Source organism: Diospyros lotus, chromosome 4, assembly GCF_014633365.1.
Source record: "Diospyros lotus cultivar Yz01 chromosome 4, ASM1463336v1, whole genome shotgun sequence".
Lineage (NCBI taxonomy): Eukaryota > Viridiplantae > Streptophyta > Magnoliopsida > Ericales > Ebenaceae > Diospyros > Diospyros lotus.
Window position 1 is genome coordinate 16309419 of NC_068341.1, and position 22235 is coordinate 16331653.

Sequence of the window (22235 nt, forward strand, 5' to 3'; positions counted from 1 at the left end):
GGTGTGGTTGCATTGTATTCATTTCTATTGAATTGAAATCTAGCATTATTTGTCCATCTATATAAGATATAATAAGAGGGAATGGTCTACACTCCTTTCATTATTATGAGACACAATATGTGCTTGCAAAGTATTCCTTTTGTCTTGAATTTGTAGCAACCAAATTTGAACATTACATGTCCACGTGAATCATACTCTACTATTACTTGTATGGTTTGAATCCATGTTGACCAACTTTAAATTAATGTTTCAACATTATCTGAATTGCTTACTACTTGGTTAAAATAGTTCAATACTTTGTGTTATTGTTTTAAAAATCTACCATACACTTTTTCTGGTGTAACATTTTCCAAATTATTGCTCTATTAAGTGACTTGAATTAGTGATAGCCTTAGAATTTGAAGTCATAAAATCTTCAATTTTCTTCGCTTTGCGATGATCCTTTATTGCCCTATCATATTAGATAACAAACTCATTGAGCATTATAGATGAGTTCACACAACCATTAAAATATGAATGAATACTCTTGCTTTGCCCACTTGAAGTCGTGCCAACAAAAAAATGTATCTTTCATGTATATGTTTACTCAATGGTCTTGTTACTTGTACATATTTGTTAACCATTTATTATCTTCAATGCAAAGTTGTTAAAATCGTAAAAGGGTATTCGACATGTAAAATCGAGTATAATTCAACTTCAAAATCGTAAAATCGTAAGGGTTTTCGATACAAAAAATCATAAAATCGTACTCGTAAAATCGAGAGTTTTAACAACCATGCTTCAATGTGATATTTTTCTCTAGAAGATGCTCAATAAAATGTTCACTAATGTGCCATGAACAAAATCAATGACGAGTCATGAGAAAAACCTTCTCAATTGCATTTCGTATAGCATGATCTTGATCAATAATAATAGGTTTGGGTATCATATTTCACATGCACTTGAGAAAGTATTGAAACAACCATGTAAATTGTTGCTTTAATTTCATCTTAAACAAGATTGTTTGTCTATGGTGATTCACACCAACAAATGGTGCAAAAGGTAATTTAAACTCGTTCATTTTATAGGTCATGTCAAACACAACAATATTTCTAAATAATGCATATGATGATTGTGATCTCCCACTAGCCCAAAATACATTTTTTTAATGTTCCATTTGATCCTAATTCAATTGAGAAAAAATAATCACCATCAGCTTCCGCCATATGTTGGAAATGCTTAATTATATCAATACATTTCTTTCTAGCATTATTTTGTCTTACATATTTCAAACAGTCACGAATATATTGTGACGTAACAACATTTGCATGTTGAGTACCATTAATAGAGTTCACTACTTTTTTAATTGGACAAGGCCTAAGTCTTACATGGTTTAGCTTATATATTAGACATTTGCATGCACTTGAACAATAAAATTTATTGTGAGAGTGATGACAAATCACTTTTGAAGGTGTTAATAAGCCATGATTATGGATATAAAAAAACTTATTAACAATCCACTTCCTAGACTATTAAAATCACTTCTATATCTGCTTCATAACTCGTTCAAGTGTCCGAATGTATTTCGTGTCTTTTCCAATTTGCCTTTTATCTAGAAGAATTTTATATCCTTGTTTGTTGTATGCATATACCTTCCTATATATTCCACTGCCAGTTTTAGATTTATATGTGCCAAATATGCGGATCCCAAATTTTTTCTTAGTGCATAGCTACTATACAGATCGTATCCATCATCTAATATAACTATCTCCATCCCTATGTTTGGCTAAGCATGATCATCATCCCACCCAACATAATTATTTTCATTATTACTACTACCACCATCAATTTTACTTACCCAGTCCATATATCCTTTTGAAGTTTCAATATAATCATTATAAGTAATATACTTTACATAATTGATGTTATTTGAGATGATGCAAATTGCATATTTTCAGAAATGGGTAACGCAGAATTTCTATTTAATGAACAAAGTAATCAAAGTTAAATTAGTAGTACTGTAATAATATGTGAAAAAAGGTTAAATTAAAAACCCCACAAAATCTAATTAAGTTCATAAATTAAACTAGAAGACAAGAATGTAAGATCATCCTAATTCAACTAAAAAACTGGTAGTTTCAGTTTCATATACAAACATGTTAATTAACAAATTATCAAACTCAAAAAAAAATTCAAAATATTTTAGCAGAGTATGCGTAAAAAATGAAAGAGCGTGGCAAACAAAGCGATTAAGTGACAGAAGTGGGGTGGTTGGAAGGAAATTTTCACGATGTTGGGAAAGAAGAGTTTTTATTTAAGAATGTGAGAGATGAGAGAAAAGAGAAAAGAAAGAAATACTTGAATGAGATGTACTAATAGGCAGAGGTGCCGGGCAGAGACAAGTGAAGGAGATAGGCAAAGCAGTGGCAAACAAATGAGCAATGTGGTGGTGGAGCAACAATGGACGGAAAGGTAGAGGTAAATGGCAAAGGAGTAGTGTCTCTTAGAGATAGGTGAAGCAGTGGCAGTCCGAGGTGACAGGTGAAGTAACAATGACCAAAGGCATGGAGGTGAAAGAGTAGAGATATGAGGGAAAAGGGAAAAGGGTAATTTTTCAAATATGAGGAGACGAATAGGTGGAGGAACAAAAATGAATAGTTGAAAAGCAGGGGATAATGATGAAGGCGAACAGGCAAAACGATAGAGGCAGATGGCAGAGAATGTGAATAGTGTTTGAACAACCTTATCTTGGTCACATTAGCCTTTAGACGAATAGTGTTTGAACAATGTATAATGTTATTTATATTAGATTAACCTAAGTAAATTTAAATTTCAAATCAAACCCTAAGTCCCAAATCATAACCAAGTTGCAGTAGACATAATTCACTAGGTTTTCTCTTATTGTGATAAGATAAGCACAAACACGATCAATTTGAGTGATGATCCTAGCAAAATTGATCGCAAGTCAAACTAATCAGAATTTCACTCTATTGATCATAATTAAAAGACCTTAATAAATTATGTTTGGTGCAATTTGGTTATGACTTGGGGCTTAAAGGTTGATTTGAAACTTAAATTTATCTTTAATTTATAGATTAAATGGTGTTGATCATCTAGATCAAAGGTTAATATGGCTTTTAGCCTAAAAATATAATGATTTAATTGACAAAATTGATATATCGTTATTTTATATATTTAACTGATTATAAAATAAACAGGATTAAGATGATTATCAATTTAAAAATTAAAAAACTTAATTACATTTTTAAAAGTAAAAAACTAATTTACATGGACCAAATTCGCAATTCACCCTAAATCAAACGAAGCAAACATTTAACATTTATTAATGGGTAAAACGAAATATTTTTATTATATAATTACGATCAATTAGGGCCAAAATGTAAATACGTAGAAGTGTGCGGCGGAAACATTTGCGAAATAGAAGCGTATCAATCAATCCGTAGCCGTCGTTGGATTCAACAGCGGAAGAATAGCGGGCGACGCTGTTCTCCGGCGGGTCTTGTCTATTTCATTGTTCCATATACACATATTATATATATATATATTCGGATCAGAATCGGAAAAGAGAGAGAGAGAGAGAGGAGAAGGGGCTGGGGGAGAAAAGGAAGAGGACGACATCGATTGATCGCACTCTTTGAAACGCCTCGTTAAATATATAAATCAGATCAATTTAGCTCAACGAGGTGTCCAGTGCCTTCTACACTTGGTTTTGTTTCGATTTCTGGTTTCAATCAAGGGTTTGTAGACTTGCGCGGAGAGAGAGAGTGGGGGGGATTTTGAAGAGTGCAACCGAGAGGAGATGGAACATGTGATGAGCAAGATTCGGAACTTCGACGCCTACCCTAAGATTAATGAGGATTTCTATAGCAGGACCCTCTCCGGCGGCGTCATCACTCTCGCATCCTCCATTCTCATGCTCCTCTTGTTCCTCTCTGAACTCAGTTTGTCCCTTTTCTTCTCACTCCCTATATATGTCTGTGTGTGTGAATTAGGATTGGCCGGTTATTTTGCTATTGGTTCTTAATTTGATTGCTTTTGGAACTTCTTATGACATATATGATGGTATGATCAGTTTCCATTTCTGCTGTACTTGAGAACTGCTAGAATTAGTTTCTTGAATTGTAATGATTGGTTGCTCACATTATACTCTTGACATTTGATGTTAATTCAAAAACCACAACTGTAGGGTTGAACTTAAAAGGCAACTTGAATTCGACTCTCCTTATTGGCACTGTGTCTCCTCAGGCTAGCAGTGCAAACTTCTAGAAGGGGCATTCTTTATTTACTAGATCTGTATGGATGTCGTGTTGACACTTCCTTCCATTTGATGCATTCTAATAACATTTAATGTATGAATTGATGGAACAAGCGTTTGTAGTTAGCGACTGCTATGTTGGATTTTAAGTTGCAAAATACATGGTTTTTTGATTAAGTATCATCTTGTATTTTGTTTGTTTTCTTTGAATAAAATATAAAAACATGACTTGTAAAGAACATATGAAAATACATAGATTTTTATAGGTTCTTGAATGTTGTCTTACATTTTTCTTTTGAGAATTGTTTCAGTGTATCTTATGGCGTCCATGTTGCATGCCCTCAGAGAGGTTGCATGAAAAGGTTAACTTTTTCTCAATAGGAACGTCCACTTTGTATCTTATTAGTGCTACACTAGATTATTATTATTATTATTATTATTATTATTATTGGGTTCTAGATGGCAACTCCGCTTGTGGATTCCTATTCATAACTGGCTGTTGACAGTCAGTGTAAACTCCATCTAATCAAACAACACGAATTCTAAACAAATGGCAAATCGTTGGGATGTAACTCTTCTTAGCTACTTGCTGAACTGTCGGAGTACAGTGAAAAATGATTTAGCATTGCAGCATTGGTTCCCAGACATAGTGTTAAATTGACAAGGTTCTCACATTTTCATCAACGGATGCGAGTAAATAAATTAGTCAAGGATTATAGACTAAGTATTGGATCATGGAATATTGTTATTTCAACAAGAAAAATCTATGGAAGTGGTGGATGCGATGATTAGGAGAAAAATTAATGTTATGTGCATCTAAGAGACAAGATGGGTTGGATAAAAGGCTAAATTGTTGACAGAATCTAGATATAAACTTTGGTATTCAAGAAAGGGTCAGGCAATGAGTGGAGTGGAAATTGTTGTGGATAGTACTTTAAAGGATGTGAAGAAAATAGAATGATTACAGCTAAAGCAATTTTAGGAGAGGAGATTATAAATATTGTGAGTACTTATATACCATAGGTTGGGTTAGGAGATTAGAGAGACAAAGCTTTGAGAAGATTTAGAGGGGATGGTACAAGAAATACCTAGAGGAGAGAAGATCATTGCTGGAGGTGACTTCAGTGGTCATGTGGGTAGATAAAGGAATGGGTATAGAGGTGTACGTGGAGGTTTTGGATTTTAAGAAAGAAATTATGAGGGTAAAGCTATTTTGGAGTTTGTCACGGACGCATGAGCTCTTAATAGCCCTAGGTTTAAAAAATGGGTTGAACACTTGATTTCATATAAAAATGGTTTATCAACTGCCCAACTAGACTACTTCCTTATGTGACAAGAAAGCCACTTTTGTTGAAAAGATTGTTAAGTTATACCTAGAGAATGCCTAACCATTTAACATGGTCTTATGGTCATTAATGCCCATATTGAAAATTGGAGGAGAAAAAAATGTTATAAAATGAAGTCCAAGAATCAGATGATGAGATTTAAAAGATGAATAATAAACTATGTTCAAGGAAAAAATGTATGGCAGAAGAGATTGGATAGTAGAAAAGGAGAAAAACCAAACTTGAATTGAAATGGCCATTGCTATTTGAAATAGAACACAAATGGTGCAGGAGAGTTGAAGGGAAATGTCCCAAATCGTAGTGGTGGACTGAAGAGGTCTAAGTAAATCGAAACTAAGAGAACTTGCTACAAGTTTTTACACATATGTCATAATGAAGAAAACTTAAAGAGGCAGTTTGGTCAAAAAAGAAGCAAAAAAGGCAGTCAGTGAAGTAAGTCTAAAGCTTATGAAAATTTATGCCAACAGCTTGATTCAAAAGATGCAGATTGAGATATATACAAACTAGCTTGTCAAGTCTCTCGGATGAGACTTGAATTATCAGAGAATTAGAAGGATTGAGGGAGAGAGGAGAGTTTGGAGGGAGAGTTTAAAAGAATTTGAGAGGGAATTACATGTTCTATAGGCGTATATGTTTAGACGCAATAAAGAAAGTATTGAAAAAAATAAAGAATGGTAAAGTAGTTGGACTAGATAATATCCTTATAGAAGCATGAAAGTGCATGGGAGAAGAGGAACAAAAATTATATTGTGATCTTTAAGTAAAAAAAAGGATGCTGGATGAGTAGACCAATACCACTTTTAGTGCCTATTTTCAAGAATAAATGAGATGTTCTAAGTTGTGGAAATTATAGAGGAAAGCTGTAACATATATTAAGAAATTTTGAGAGAGAGTGAGTAAGCAAAGATTATGGAGAGAAATAAAGGTAAAAACCAATTTGGTTTTATGCCTGGTAGATCAACAATGGGAGCTATATACTTGCTAAGGTGCCTAATGGAAAGGTATAGAGATAAAAAAAAAATTATATCTGGTGTTTATAGATTAGAAAAAGCTTATAACAAAGTTCTTATAGAAGTCTTATTGAGGGTTTTAGGGAGGAAATGAGTCCAAATTGCTTGGGTAAAATAGTAACCCAGGGACCTTTCCCTTGCCAGAATGTTTTCATTGTACCTGCTTAATAAGGATGTTACACGTGGTAACACCGTACACAAGCGATGAGATTAAAAGGCTCTCTGCATGCTTAATCATGGAGAATTTTTGAGCACAAGAGATGGTGCTAATGTTTTCTGTAATGTGAGGTATTTGTTTCTTGATGTCCTATACTGCAGTCCATTCTTAGTCTGTTTGGGCCTTTTGGGTGATGTTGGAGTTACGAAACTAGCTGTTGCTCTTTTAAAACTTGTCCTAAATTTATAGAACTTTGTGATGTTTTTATGTGTAAACAACTTTCACATTGAACAATTCCCTAATACAGATGGTTCTAGCTTGTATTGAGGCAACTAACTTTCTTGGTTGACAAGATAATTATCATAGGTTTATGAGTTTCTGAATCTTTTGAGGTTACAGTTGAGATATTTGCTTCAGGTTGAAGTGCATTTCATGTACTGCCACAAAGAGGGTATCTGAATCTTTCTGTTGGAAAACATAGCAGTTTTTTGTGGTTGGGTTCCCCTTCCCCTCTTGGAGCTGGGGTTTGGAACACAGAAGGATTTAGTTCAGAACTAGGCCATCTTGGTATGAAACTTAGTTTTAAAGGAATTGCTTGTGGGTATGGAACTTTGTTTAACATTTATAACCAATCTAACATCTTGGATGTAAAAATTTAAGGGAGTACTCTATCTACTATTGTTAAGCACAACCTAGACCCACAACAACATTTTTCTCATTGCGTATCTTTCACTTATTAACAACAATATAGGCTAATTTGAGAGAAAATCTCTCTTTCTATGGAACATATTTTTTATGGTCATGTTTTCTTATAGGATGTTTTGCTTGTAGAAGTTCACCCTAGCACATGCACTATCTCGCCATATATGATACTTTTGAGTTTCTTAAACCATATTTCTTCATTTGGTTTCTTCTGATTTCTTACCTTTTCCCATTATTAAAGTGTACCTCTTTATTTTTGTACTAGTTTGTCATTTAAATTTTGTTTCATTACAGGATTATATCTCCATGCTGTTACTGAAACGCAGCTAGTAGTAGATACCTCAAGGGGAGAAACATTACGCATCAATGTAATTTTGCCTTTGTTTCTATTATGTCTTTTTTTGCTGCAATTTTTCAGTTGGGAAAGTACTTTTTTGGTCATTTGTCTTATTGTGAAAGGTTTTTTTGAGATTCTATTGTCACAACCCAAGGATCTCCAAGGATAGATTAGTAAATATAATAGTAGTTAGCTTACATGCATTACTATATTGTACAACTATTATGAGGGTTTACTAGGGCAGTAATTGTAATTTTCTTTCCTTTTCTGTTATAGATCTTTGTCCTTAGCTATAGGCAGTTATACTTCTTGTTGTACTGCACATGGGTGCATGTGGGGAGACTGTTAGGCTATATATAAGCCACAACTAGAGGATGGAAAGACATTTTTGAATTGATAATTGAATTCTCTCATTTCCCTCTCATGAATTCTCTCTCAATTTTCCTCTTAACTCTCTCCCGATCCCTCTAATTTTTCTCTGATCTCCCCTCCTTGTTGTTCTATCTGTTATCCTTCCCCACTTCTTGCTGCATTCCCTTCCCTTTCAGTCTAATTCCCCCTCGATTTCTTCTAATTTCCTATCAAAACCCTAGGTATATGAAAATTTGGTATCAGAGCCAACGATTCTCGGTTGTGATTTTGTCGATTTTAGTAGTGAATTCAACTCAAGTCACAGGAAGCAGAGCACAACAATAATCAGCTCGGCATTGAAGAAGCAGTTTCGATTGATCAGAAATTCTTGTTCGAATTTCAAAGATGAGTGACCACCGGCTAATGGTTAAGATTGCAGTGAGTAAGAAGTCACGAATTGGAGGCAAATTCAAGTCATTAGGATCCTAGCGATCACGATCGAATCAGCAAATTCCGGTGACCCACCGTGATCGGCTTGGAATTGTGGATTGCTGATCCAAAGTAGGTGGTGCGATTGGAGTTGATCCATTTAGGAGACGGTTCTAGAGGTAATTTCTTAGCAGCGACTCTAACCGTCGATTCAATAGAAATTATCAAGCGATGTGTGAAGGCAAAGCAAAGCTGGTGTTCCTCGGTTGTTAATGTCCGACTATAATAGGTTGTTGTGTTTCTAACACTAATAATTTCTGCATTACATTCTGAGTTAACTTGAAGCTAGTCGAGACAAATCGTAATCAAGCAAGCAATTCTCGGAAATGAGCTAGAGGCAATTCAGGAAGTGATTTAGTAAGTTGAGCTACGGGCGACTCTTGGCTGTGAAATCCGGTGAGTCTCATTCAAAGAAAAATTGAACGACGAAGTAGCAACCTAAGGCGATTACTGTGAAGCAGACACAACTCGGATTTCGTCTGAGAGGCGGATTCTTCCAACTTCTCCTACTCGTTGATTGTTGGCACTCTAGGCTGCTAATTTCTGTCAGATCTCGGTGAATTCTAAGATTGCAACAGATTAGAGGTGATTCTAATTCAGAGCCGATTAGCTCACAGAAGGTTTTGGATTTAGTATGTATAGAACTCCTGCTCCATGGTCTTCAACTTGTCTTGTTCGTGAGATGTTGGCCATGGGGAGCAGTGCACGCATGAAACAATTGGAGTCTTATTTGCTACAGAAGAATGCTACAGTCTTAGTTGGATACAATAGAAATCATGAGCATAGATGTTAATGGCACGCCTAGGCACAAGGCGCCTTAAGGCGCCAGTTCGGCGCCTCGATTGGGCCGAGGTGAGGCGTTTTCCAGGAGGCACGCACCTTGCACGGCGAGGCGCTAGGGCAAGCCTCATGAAACCAACTGTCAAGCAGCCCACTGCCCACCAAAACCAGCTGCCATTCTTGGTTCCAGCCTCATCTCTTCTCGGTTCCAGCATGTATATATTACTTTAATACATAAATGTTCACATTTTCTTTAATTTATATTTTACCTTCCATTTACTTTAATACATAAATGTAAATAAGAAAGTATCCTCCATTTGGATTTAATAAAAATATCTAAAAAATCGAAATATATAACAATAAAAAAATAGAATTTTAGTTTTAGTATAAACTCGAGATTTAATGATTTTACCACCCTTAAAATACATACCTACTATTTCTTGAAAAATTCATTAAAAATCATTTTAACAACAATGAATATTAGCTATCAAAATACCGAAAGATAGTTTTTCAAAATGAAAACATTTTCTTATATGTCTCCTTATAATGCGCTAATCTTCCAGACTTAGAAAAATAACATTTTTCAAAATGAAAATATTTTCTTGATTGTGGACTTGTAGTGTTTATTGATTATGGACTTGTAGTGTTTATGTGTTTGTTTAGAACTTTGCATGATGATTGGTACTTGTTTGAGTTTGAGTTTGAATTTTGATAATATTTCTAGTTTAGAATTTACATGATAAATGAATCAATTTTGATGTTGTTAGTTTAGAATTTGAAGATGATGAATCATGAATGATATACATGTGTTATTATTGATAATTTGATAGTTGTTTATGATTTTACAAAATTTTGAGTTTTTTTTTTCTAAAAGGTGTGCCTCGCTTCTCAAAGGCACGCCTCGCCTCGTGCGCTTCGCGCCTCAGGCTCCAGGACCCTTTGCGCCTTGATGCGCCTATCACCTTTCAGAACTATGATCATCAGGAGTTTGGCCAGAATCATGAGACATGAGAAAATAAATTTGATAATAAGTTCAGTCAAATGCATAAGGGAACAATCCGTGTGATACACAAAATGTGTGAGGAAATAGCCGTATGTTACGAGAGCAACTGCAAGAGTTTGCAATGATGTTGTCTAAGAGGTATCATGTCAACATTCCAACTGAATTCTTTGATAGCCTGTGAAGAGACATTTTCGATGATTATCTCGGAAGTTCTAACCAAGAGATGATTGATTCAGACAATCAATCATCAGGATTGAATGATCGTAACAGAGAGTTCTGGAAGAAAGACATGGTTAAGGAAGTATTACAGTCTCAGGAGTTCCTTAAAATGCAGTAGTCTAAGGAGAAGTCAAGATTATGGGAAAATGATTCATTGCTTACTTCCGAGCTTGAGCAGAAGAAGTATTTTGATTTAGGCAGTATTAACAAGAAGGATGACTGTAATCTTAAAGATGATATTGGCGGTGAAATGCATTCTCTGAAGGGAAACTATAACGATCTGGTTGCTAGGGCAGCAAATCCAAAGGAACCATCTGGTCCTTTTGAAAAAGAAGTTCATGTAGAGCAATATTCCTGCAAATAGAAAGAAAAATATGTTGCTGAATTATTTGCATGGAATTAGGAAGTTCTGATTGAAAAATCAACCAATATTAAGGAAGTTGGCGTTGGAGTCCTTCTAATTTGCAAGGATCTGAGGAACCAACTGAAGTGAACCTATCAATGGTAACTTAGGATTCCGAAGACGAAAGGAGATTGGATAAGGAGATTTGTATAGACCACATTTTACAAGGGCGGGAAGCTTATGATTTGGTTGATAAGGAGGCTATAAATCATATTGGAGATGAAATGCTATGAAGATGGCTTTCATGCATTTGATAGTTTGAGCAGGGATATTGTTTCATCAGATAATTCAGCTAAAAATCATGTTAGGGAGAAGTCATGATGGAGGCCATGTTTCAGCCATTGAGGAACCTATGGAACTTTCTCATCCCTTCCTATGCAATCAATATATCTGGACATAAAGGGAAATTGTAGGGATGGACACTGGGACACCATTGGAGGAGAAGATTGTGGAAGATAAATCTTGGTTGTATGGCAGTGAGCGGGAAACAACTCGAGAGGAAGAGTTTTCTACTATTTTATTTGTTCAAATTCCAATTAGTGAGTGGCAGTGTCAGATTGGCTCTTGGTTGGCAAAGAAATTTGAGTTCCTTACTATTACTGGAATTGGTATGATTGGAGATACATCTTCAGCTCAAATATCTTCTAATGTTGTGAAGGTGTGTGGATTTGGTAAGGAATTTTGGGGATAGTTGGTAGTTGGAGGAAAGCTAAAGGAGATAGTTGAAGAAGTCAAAAGTTTTGCTGTGGGAAACAAAGCTTTGGCTGATTTTTTTGTTCTTACTGTCAAGAAAGATGTGAAAGGACTTTCAATCTTATTTCCCTTTGAAGGGATAGATGGAATTATATACAAGACTGCCTGCTAAACTAGGAAGTTTCTAAAAAATAGAATAAGAAAGTTTCCAAATCTGAATTTGGAAGCCTATACAATTTAGGATACAACAAACTATAGAAAGTTACAACAATCTATTTTCTAGAAGATACACACTCTTGTTTTAGAAAGAAAAGGTAATCAAATAACAACCAAACTGATCTGATCTTGCTCAAGAATGAGGACAAGATTAGCTCATTCATCGTTGACACTCCCTCTCAAGATTGCGAGTGGATGTCATACATTCCAATCTTGTTGATCAACCTGTGAAATACAACTGCAGGTAATCCTTTAGTTAATACATCTGCCAATTGGTCACTTGAGGAGATATATGGGGTACAAATTAGGTCACTGTCCAATTTCTCCTTAATGAAATGTCTATTCACTTTAACATGTTTTGTTTTGTCATGTTGGACTGGATTATGAGCAATGCTTATTACTGATTTATTATCATAGTAGAGCCTCATAGGAGCTGTCCACTTGATTCTAAGATCATCCAATAATATTTTCAGCCATAGTAACTCACACATAGCCATGGACCTAAATTCAGCTTTTGCACTTGATTGAGCCACTACACTTTGTTTTTTATTTCTCCACGTCATAAGGTTACCCCCCTAGAAAAGTGCAATAGCTTGATGCGGACCTCCTATCCACAATAGATCCTGCATAATCGACATCCATGTAAGCCTCAAGTGACATAGTCTCTCCTTTCTTAAATAGAATACCTTTCTCGAGTGTTTCCTTCAAGTAGTGTAGTATCCTATACACTGCCCTTAGGTGAGTCTCTTTTGGGTTGTGCATGAATTGATTGACCACACTCATTGCATAGGCAATATCTAGCCGAGTATGAGTCAGATAAATCAGCCTTCCAACCAGCCTTCGATAGGATCCCTTATCAACCACACTATTTTCTGAAACTTCCCCCAACCTGTGGTCAGGTTCAATGGGAGTGCTTATTGCCTTACAACCCATTATTCCAGTTTCAGTTAGGAGGTCTACTATGTACTTTTGCTGAAAAATAAAAAATTTCTCTTTTGAATGTGACTTCTATGCCCAAAAAATACTTCAATCTCCCCAAGTCTTTAGTTTCAAACTCATTGATTAAACACTCCCTTAGCTTATTCATGCCTTACTTATCATTGCTGGTGATTACAATGTCATCCATATATACTATTAGCATTGTCACTCTTCCTGTGGCCAAGAGTGGTGGATGAATAGGATATGATCCCCTTGGCTTTCCCTGTACCCCATACTAAGCATCACTCTTGTAAACTAGCTAAACTAAGCCATTGGGGACTATTTTAGTCCATATAGGGCCTTTTTTCAGTTTGCACACTACCTACTCCTGTTTTTGTGGGCTATAATCGGGTAGTAATTCCATGTAAACCTCCTATTCTAGTTCCCCATGCAAAAATGCATTTTTTACATCATATTGTTGTAGTGGCCAGCTTAGATTAGCACCCAAGGATAGAGGGACCCTGACTGTATTCAACTTTGCAATCGGTGCAAAGGTATTTAGGTAATCTACCCCATACATTTGTGTGTACCCCTTAGCCACCAACCTTATTTTTTACCTGTCCAATGACCCATCAGACTTATATTTCACTGTATAAACCCACTTACATCCCACCAGGTGTTTCTCTTTAGGCAACTGAACAAGCTCCCATGTTTGGTTCTTTTCTAGGGCTTCCATCTTGGCCTCCATGGCATTCTTCCAATTCTTATTCCATATATCTTCAGAAAAAGTTTTGGAAATAGGAATGGTATGAAGATTGGTGAGAAAGGCTTTGTGTGGTGATGATAATTTGGAATAGGATAAGAACAAGTGTAAGGGATGTTTGGTGCGGGTTCTAGTACCCTTTCTAAGTGCAATAGGCCAATCAAGATCACCCTTAGAGCTTTTTATTTCAGGTATGGATTCAGTAGGTTCAATAGGCTCATCATTAGGTATTAAAGGTTCTGCAAATGAATTACCTGGTGAGTTGTCAAGAGGGTTGTCAAAGTTGTCAATGCTGGCAATAGCAAGGTTAGGACTTGAATTGGATGCCGAGGCTTACATAAGGGAAGGGGCTAGCCTTTTTCTCCTTGAGTAAACCTACAATGGACAAGGAATATTTGGTGAAGGCTCCTCTGGTGTCATACTCGGTGAATCCTTTGGAATAGTTGATGGGAGAGAGAAGGATGATAGATTAGGATCAAGAAGGGTAGGAAACTGATTCTTATCAATAAAAAATGGACTCTGTCCCTAAGGATTAGGATGGCCAAAATAAGGGATATTCTCTGCAAATGTTACATTAGCCGACACAAAGAATATTGTTATGTGTTTGCATCGAGTAAAGCCCAAATAGAGCAGATCGAGATCAGTCAAAGCCTCAAGTAGTAGTTAGTTAGGTCTCTAACGGTAACTGCTAGTGTTCAAAACATTGTAAAATCCGCCCCTATAAATAGAGGGCTGGGGTAGTCATTTAGAGGCATGAAATTAACAAGTGCAATTTGAGAGGAAAGCCTAGATACTAATAGTTTTTATAATCTCGGTAAAGTGTGTACTCGAGTGAGACTGCCTTGATGTATTGATTCATTCAAGATCGTAAGGAAGATTGCTCTCGGTTTAAGGCTAGATGTAGGATCATCAATTACTTCTTGATCTGAACCAGGATAAATCTCTTGGTGTCATGTGAGTGTTTGATATTCTGTTCTTTAAATTTTCTATTATGTTTTATTGATTCTTATTCTATAACAATTACACAAGTGTGTGTGTGTGTGTTCTGTAAGTCCGCTTGAGTGCATTCTAGTGCTCCCAAGATAACAAATTTCTTGGAAGGAGAGTGATAACACTGGGAGCCTTTTTGAGTATAGGAGTATCCTATGAATATACACTTTAGAGCACGAGAGTCTAATTTACGTCTGTTAGTAGTGGGGACATGAACAAAGGATACACACCCAAACATCTTAGGTTTCCAACAACTAGAAACATGAACATCAGAAAAGTGCTTGGTTAAAAGTTGAATTGGGCTGTGAGATTCAAGAGTTTGTGAGAGCAATCTGTTGATAAGAAAAGTAGCTTTAGAGCTGCTTCTCTCCAATAATGTTTCAGACCATTATGGTGGAATAAATGCGCTCTAGTAACAGCTAGGAGGTGGCCATTCTTCCTTTCAGCTACTCTATTCTGTTGAGGAGTATAAGGGCAGGAGAAATCATGAATGATGTTCTTCTATTGAAATAAAACAGATAGGGATTTGTTGAAGAAATCCTTGGTATTATCAGACCTAAATCTTTTTATTTCTACCCCAAACTGATTCTTAATCATGTTGTAGAATGTAGGAAAATGTTGCCCACATCAAATTTAGTTTTCAACAAATATAGCCACACTACCCTTGTGCAATCATCCACAAAAATAACAAACCAACGTGCCCCATAAATATGGGAAACAGTTGAAGGGCCCCAAATATCACTATGAATTAGAGAGAAAGGAAGATTAGCTCTTTTATTAGATGAAGGAAAGGACACTCTCTTGTGCTTTGCAAATTCACATAGAACACAATGAAAATTTCTAACATCTAGGCCCTTAGATAAATATGGAAACATCACCCTAAGAGTCAAAAAAGAAGGGTGACCGAGTCGATAATGGTGCAGCCACAATTGATCTTTGTTGGACTAAGCTAGGCATGACACAAGGGGAACTTTCTCCTTTTTGTTCTGCTCACTAGGTTCCTCAAGATAGTAAAGTCCAACCCTAGCTCTAGCAAGCCTAATCATCCTCTTCGTGCCCTGTTCTTGAGTCTTACAAAGATTTGAATGAAAAATAACATTGCAATTAGTGTCCAAGATGAGTTTTTGGATAGAGATGGGGTTGGCGAATAATTTAGAACATGAAAGACGTTTTTTAGGGTGAGATGTTTATTAAAAAGAACATCCCCTTGGCCAGCAATAATGGTTAAAGAACCATCTGCCATTGTAATTTTCCTGGAGCTTGAATAAGGGCTATAGGTGATGAAAAGATGGGAGAAAGGGGTCATGTGATCCGTAGCTCAAGAGTCTTGGATCCAAGAATTAGGGTGAACAATTTCTGAAGCATGTAGAGTAAAAGAAGCGGAAGAAATACCTGTGAGTACAATAGCAGGTACCTTTCTCGGCCTTCTTATTGAGGAATTCCAAAAAACTTTTTGTTGATGTTGTGCATTGAAAAATTTGTGTAGAAGATTAAGAGATCAGAAGACCCCTCGAGTGAATGGAAGCAGCTGGAAATTCTAAGTTAGGCAGAAGCTAGCTTAGGTGTTTAGGGTTAGTTTAGTCTTTGTAAAGGCTAAAATAAAAGACCTTGTAATTATCGCCTATGTGCCTATATAAATAGAAGGCTTAGGGCGAGACAATCGGGTATTCAAACTGATTCACTCATTCATTGAAATCGAGTGCTGGGAAAAACACAGAGAAAAGTCTACTTAGATAGCCTTTGTAATCTCGTGATTGAAGTGTTCGTGTGAGAGGGAATTCTTGTGTATTGATTTATCATTGGATTTCTAATGGATGGCTCTCGGACCAAGGCTGGATGTAGGATTGCATATTGCAATCTGAATCAAGATAAATCTTGGTCTCTTCTTGTGGTTTGGTTGTCTCTTTCCTTAATCTCTTTACTGTTTTTTTATTTCAGTTTTATATTTCTGCATTGGTTGATTTCTGGTTGAGGAGTGTTGAGAGAATTGGCAAACAAAAGTATTGATTGAGTAATCAAAAGCACTCCTAATCTTAACACTTTTCAATTTTCCAATCTCAACTCTGTTAAGCTCTAGGGCATCTCCTTGTTCTGGACCTTTCTGCTTAGGTTGTTGGTGGTTATTGACCATGCACGCCTGTCCTTGCCCTTAGCCCATCGGTTATCCTCCTTTGGATGGCTTTTCGTGGAGCTTCCATCATTTTTCTATGGTGTGCCAGGACTTTTTGCAATAGGTACACCATAAGGAATCCATGTCCATAGCCTTCTTTTCCTCTCTAGATCCTTTACTCTAATTAGGAGCCTTCAGAGACACAAGGGGAGAGCTTTTTATTGGAAAATTCTCCAACATAACTCCCCTTCTTCCTTCTTCTACACGAACTATAGAAACAACTTCATTTAAAGAAGGTAAATCCTCCTTACCGCATCAAACTCCATATTGAGGCCAACTAAGAAGTTATATGTCCTCTCCTTCTCCACAAACCTCTTCTGTAATGTAGCATCTTCACTGCACTTCATCTTCAGGCATTGGTAATGGTCCAATTCCTGCCATAGGGTCTGCAACAAGTTTGCATATTCTGTTATGGACCTTGTACCTTGCTTGGTGGCTGCCACTTTAGTCCTTATCTCATAGATTTATGATGCATCGTGAACCTTGGAGTAGGTAAGCTTTACTGCCTCCCAAATATCCTTGGTTGTTGTTAGGAACATCACAATATCGTTAATCTCTGGGACCATGGAGTTCCATAGCCAAGACATCACTAGGGAATCTTCCTCATTCCATGCTGCAAACGTGGGATCTCCCTCCTTAGGATTGGTTCCCAAAAGATGGCTTAGCTTCCCTTTTCCCTTTAGGAACGTGCGGATTAATTGGGACCACTTTAAGTAGTTCTTACCGTTCAACCAGTAAGCTGCTTGAAGATTCTATAATTCTCCCCCTAAGCCTCCACTATTGGTTCCAGCCAACGGAATCTCCGTTGTATTGCTGAAATCAGCTGAATTCAGCATAGGGTTATGAGTATTAGACATATTGTCCTATGAAGAAGATTGATGAAGGCCACAATAGTCTCAAAGAACGGTGACTACAATCCTATGGCTCTGATAGACTGATACCATGTCAAGAAAGACGTGAAAAGGCTTTCAATCTTATTTCCCTTTGAAGGGATAGATGGAATTATATACAAGACTTCCTGCTAAACTAGGAAATTTCTAAAAAAACAGAATAAGAAAGTTTCCAAATTTGAATTTGGAAACCTATACAATTTAGGATACAACAAACTATAGAAAGTTACAACAATCTATCTTCTAGAAGATACACACTCACGTTTTAGAAAGAAAAGGTAATCAAATAACAACCAAACTGATCTGATCTTGCCCGAGAATGAGGACAAGATTAGCTCCTTCATCTTTAACACTTACTCTAGTTGGCCAATTCGAATTTTTGTCTATTGTATTGAAGAATGGACCAATGGTTGGGGTTGGTGTCGCCGCAGCTCCTAGATCTGATGCTCATAGACAACCTTTTTTTTTTAGTATCCAAGATGAGTCTACAATTCACCATTGCTGCATCTCCAAATTATTGCCGATATTTTTGTAGTAGAGAATAACAGTTGGTCTTTTGGGAATACATTAGCTGCAGCTATGGATGTGTGCCTGCCATCCTTGTATTAGATGGTGATGAACTATTAAAGGAAGTCACGGACACAATTAGTTCTTCCTCTAGACTCCAAGTTTCAGCTGCTAACTATGTCAGTCCGGGAGTGGCTAACCATGTTCTTAAATTGGAGACCAATCTTGATTGGACAGCTATTGCAGGAGGTGGGGTTATATTGGGCTTGAACTCAATAAGGTTTTTTCTATTGAAGTTCTGGGTTAACTTCTGCCTGGAATTGATCTTGAGAACCTAAGAACGAAGAAGAAGAGGCCTAAAAGGAGAAAGAAAGAAAGAAAGAAAGAGGAATAAAACAAATAGAGAAAGCTAGTATTGGATAAGAGCAGGGCGACTTGTTGTAAGTTCTTGGGCACAAGAACTCTGTCAAGGAGGAGAGAATTGTCACTACCAAGGATCCCCAAGAATAGATTAGTAAATATAATAGTAGTTAGTTTCCATGCATTACTATATCGTACAACTATTATGAGGGGTTACTAGGGCAATAAGTGTAATTTTTCTTTCATTTTCTGTTATAGATCTTTCTCCTCAGCTATAGGCAGTTGTGCTTATCGTTGTACTGCACATGGGTGCATGTGGGAGGCTATTAGGCTATATATAAGCCACAACTAGAGGATGGAAAGGCATGTTTGAATTGATAATTGAATTCTCTCATTTTCCTCTCATGAATTCTCTCTCAATTTCCCTCTGAACTCTCTCCTGATCTCTTTGATTTCTCTCTAATCTCCCCTCCTTATTGTTCTGTCTGTAATCCTTGCCCACTTCTTGCTGCATTCCCTTCCCTTTCAGTCTAATTCTCCCTCGATTTCTTCCAATTTCCTATCAAAACCATAGGTAAACCCTAGTACATGACATCTACTTAAACCATTTACATGGTTTTTGGAATTACTCTATAATGTTCATGGTTATGCATCTTGAGTAATTTTAACTTGTGAAATGATTCTGTGTGTCTTGTTTGGATAATTTTTGTATATAAGTTGCGTCAGATGATGTTTTTGCCATAGTCTTGTCCTTCAAAATGTGCATTCAGACTGTTTATTTATGGCTGTAGGTTCTTCCATAATTAACTTATTCATTTCATTGGTGCATTGTATTTCTATAGCTGATGCATTTTCTCTGTCCTGTTCAAAATTTCAGTTCGATGTCACTTTTCCAGCCCTTCAATGTTCAATTCTCAGCCTCGATGCCATGGATATCAGCGGGGAGCAACATCTTGACGTGGTACATATTATCTTGATGTTGGATGTATTGTGATTTAGGCAGAAAATTCAGTCCAATCATGTCAAGCAACTCTACATTTCATGCAAAAATAAAGGACATATATTACTTGTTCACAACTATCATGACATTTTCTTTTACTTTATCTTGCATTAAATATGCATAAAGAATGGGTTTATTGCTGATTGTGTTATGTTTAGAGATGTAAATAAATACCTTTTCTACCATTTGGGTGATAAGCTAAAGAGGTTATAAAAAAATAAAAAGGTCATGCAATGGAGAAGGTGTTTGCTTAAGAATAGTGGTGAAATTTCCATCCCTACACTAAATCGAAGACCTTGTGCATTGGGTTTCTTCTCAACTGCAATTCTTTCCTAAACACATTTAACCCTTCACATTTATATTTGTTTGCAGAAACATGACATTTTCAAGAAAAGAATTGATGCCCATGGCAATGTAATAGAATCAAAACAGGATGGTATTGGTGCTCCCAAGGTCAGTAATAAGTTTGTTTCTCAATTCCTAAATTTGTTACCTCTCTATGTATTATGGCTTTCTTCTGTGTTTTTCAATGTTTTTGGGAGGTGAGGGTAAAAATGAAAAAAGTGGACCATTCATCCACCTTTCTTCATTGGATACTGTGGTTTTATTGCACCACCAAATTACTATGCTTTTGGAAAAGCTGATCAAGGGCATGCTACCCTTATGCAATAAAAGAGAAGCTTATAAAGTATTTGTTTTACGAAAGCTCTCTACAAAATTGAAAGATTCCTTTTTATTAATTCAAGAATGTCATAAGCGCCTCCAAAAAAATGATCAACAGAATAAGATTTCAATGGAATATGTACTCTTCCATTACAAGGCATACCCATCCAAGCTTTATGTGCAAGGGGGATTTGTGAAACTCTTTGGAGGTCCTCATGCTAGAAGGGGCTTGTTTGGGTTGAGACAACATGTTTACTTCAAATCATCAGGATCTTTCTGTTGCATTTTCACAGAGCAGCCTGCTTTAGATCATTGTTTTGATGTTGAAAAAGGTTCCCCCTTTTATGCCTACTGAGCAAATTTTTCTGCTTATCTTTCATCTTTTGTCTTATTTTCTTTGATATAATCCAGATCTTTTGCTTGCATTTTCATAAATATACAGATTGACAAACCTCTGCAAAGACATGGTGGGAGGCTTGAACACAATGAGACATACTGTGGTTCATGCTATGGTGCAGAAGCGGTATGATTTCTGTTGCCTTATTCATTTGTGCTTAGCTAATCATGTTCTTCTGAAGCTTATTATTTCAATGTCCATAGGAGCCTTTAGGGTATTCTTTTTTCTTGGACTAGGAATTTGAACTTACAAACAGGACATTAATACAACTTAGACATAACTTTAACATAGGAAATGATATAGACATTTCAAAGGGAAATGCTTAAAAATCAGGAATTAAGCTTCGGGACAAGTATACTTGAAATATTGACATAATTTTAACACCTATCTCCTTGGTTCAAGTTATAATAGAAGATTTCATGCATTACCCTTCCATATAAATTCCTCTTGTTAATTATTACTGCATATAAATTCAATTTCTTCATCAATATTATTCCTTTTTTCATTATTTTTGGTATCCATAATATTATGCCCAAAATCCAGTAGGGCCAAGAACTTTGCTACTTCTATTGCTAATGGATTCCAGCATTTCTTGCTATTTTGCAGTCAGATGATGATTGCTGTAATTCTTGTGAAGAAGTTCGTGAAGCATATCAAAAGAAAGGTTGGGGACTATCAAATCCTGATTTGATTGACCAGGTCTGCTAGTGTTTTGCTTTCATTTTTTATTTTATTGTTGTACGCATGGAAATATGGTTTCTCTGCATCCTGTCTTAAGGCTGTGTATCTAACCCTTCATAGGTCCCAGCAAGAGGCTTGTGCTATTGTTTGCTCTTTGTTGATTTATTTCTAAGAAACCCTCCGTTTTCTGGGGCACAACATTGCTTCAAGCACTATTGCATAACTTTGGAGTTTGTTATTCAGTGTTGAAATTGGCCATTTCATTTCCATAAATGAGGGCATTGGTGCTTGGATATTCTTATTATTTGCATAGAACTGTCTGTGTGGGAGACTGTTTTAATGCCTTAATGGACTGGCAACGTTGTTACTATTTTTTCAATAAGTAAAAATCGCTCTGAAAAATAGTGTTCCCTTTAAGTATTTTTTGCTTATGTTTTGTATTGGAAAATTCAAAATTACTTTCATTTTATTCTATTTCAATAAGTTAGTATGGTAATTCATTTTTTTTTAATAAAAAATGATTACATGTTTGGTATTTCTTGTTTCATATTTCAAGGATGTGCTTCCTGTTAGATGGAGGAGTTGGATTAGGTGTTTTTTTCCTCGGTGAGATGTTCACTGGTAAAGTCCTCAGGCCCTTTTGGCTTGTGGAACACATAGCAAAATGTTCACAGATGCATGTGACTAGTAGTTGTCTAATTCCTAAGAAAGGAGGATCTGATGAGCTTAAAGACTTTAGAACCTAAGCTTGATTGGATTTGGAGGTATTTATAAAATCATTGCCAAAATTCTATCGAAAAAGTTGAGATCAATTATTCATAATATGATTTCTGTCTCATGAGATTGTTTTTGTGGGAGTTCCCAAAATTGGTGCTACATAGCTGGGGAATGACTGCTTACAAGGATGGCATTTCAGGTCTGATTTATAAGATGGA

General features: G+C 36.2%; 1 protein-coding gene across 2 annotated transcripts in view; it reads left to right on the top strand.

Moving 5' to 3' along the window:
- Positions 1-3406: 3406 nt before the first annotated feature.
- The window catches only part of LOC127799221 (uncharacterized), a 52150-nt gene continuing 33321 nt past the window's right edge, over positions 3407-22235 (top strand). Inside the window, exons 1-6 of one of the 2 annotated variants that reach the window (XM_052333040.1) lie at positions 3410-3941; positions 7765-7838; positions 19437-19520; positions 19932-20012; positions 20665-20745; positions 21226-21318. In XM_052333040.1, coding sequence (XP_052189000.1) covers positions 3800-3941; positions 7765-7838; positions 19437-19520; positions 19932-20012; positions 20665-20745; positions 21226-21318 — 555 coding nt within the window. In that variant the 5' untranslated portion in view covers positions 3410-3799. Of the gene's footprint in view, positions 3942-7764; positions 7839-19436; positions 19521-19931; positions 20013-20664; positions 20746-21225; positions 21319-22235 lie in introns of both variants that reach the window. The other variant, XM_052333041.1, reaches the window with a different exon arrangement.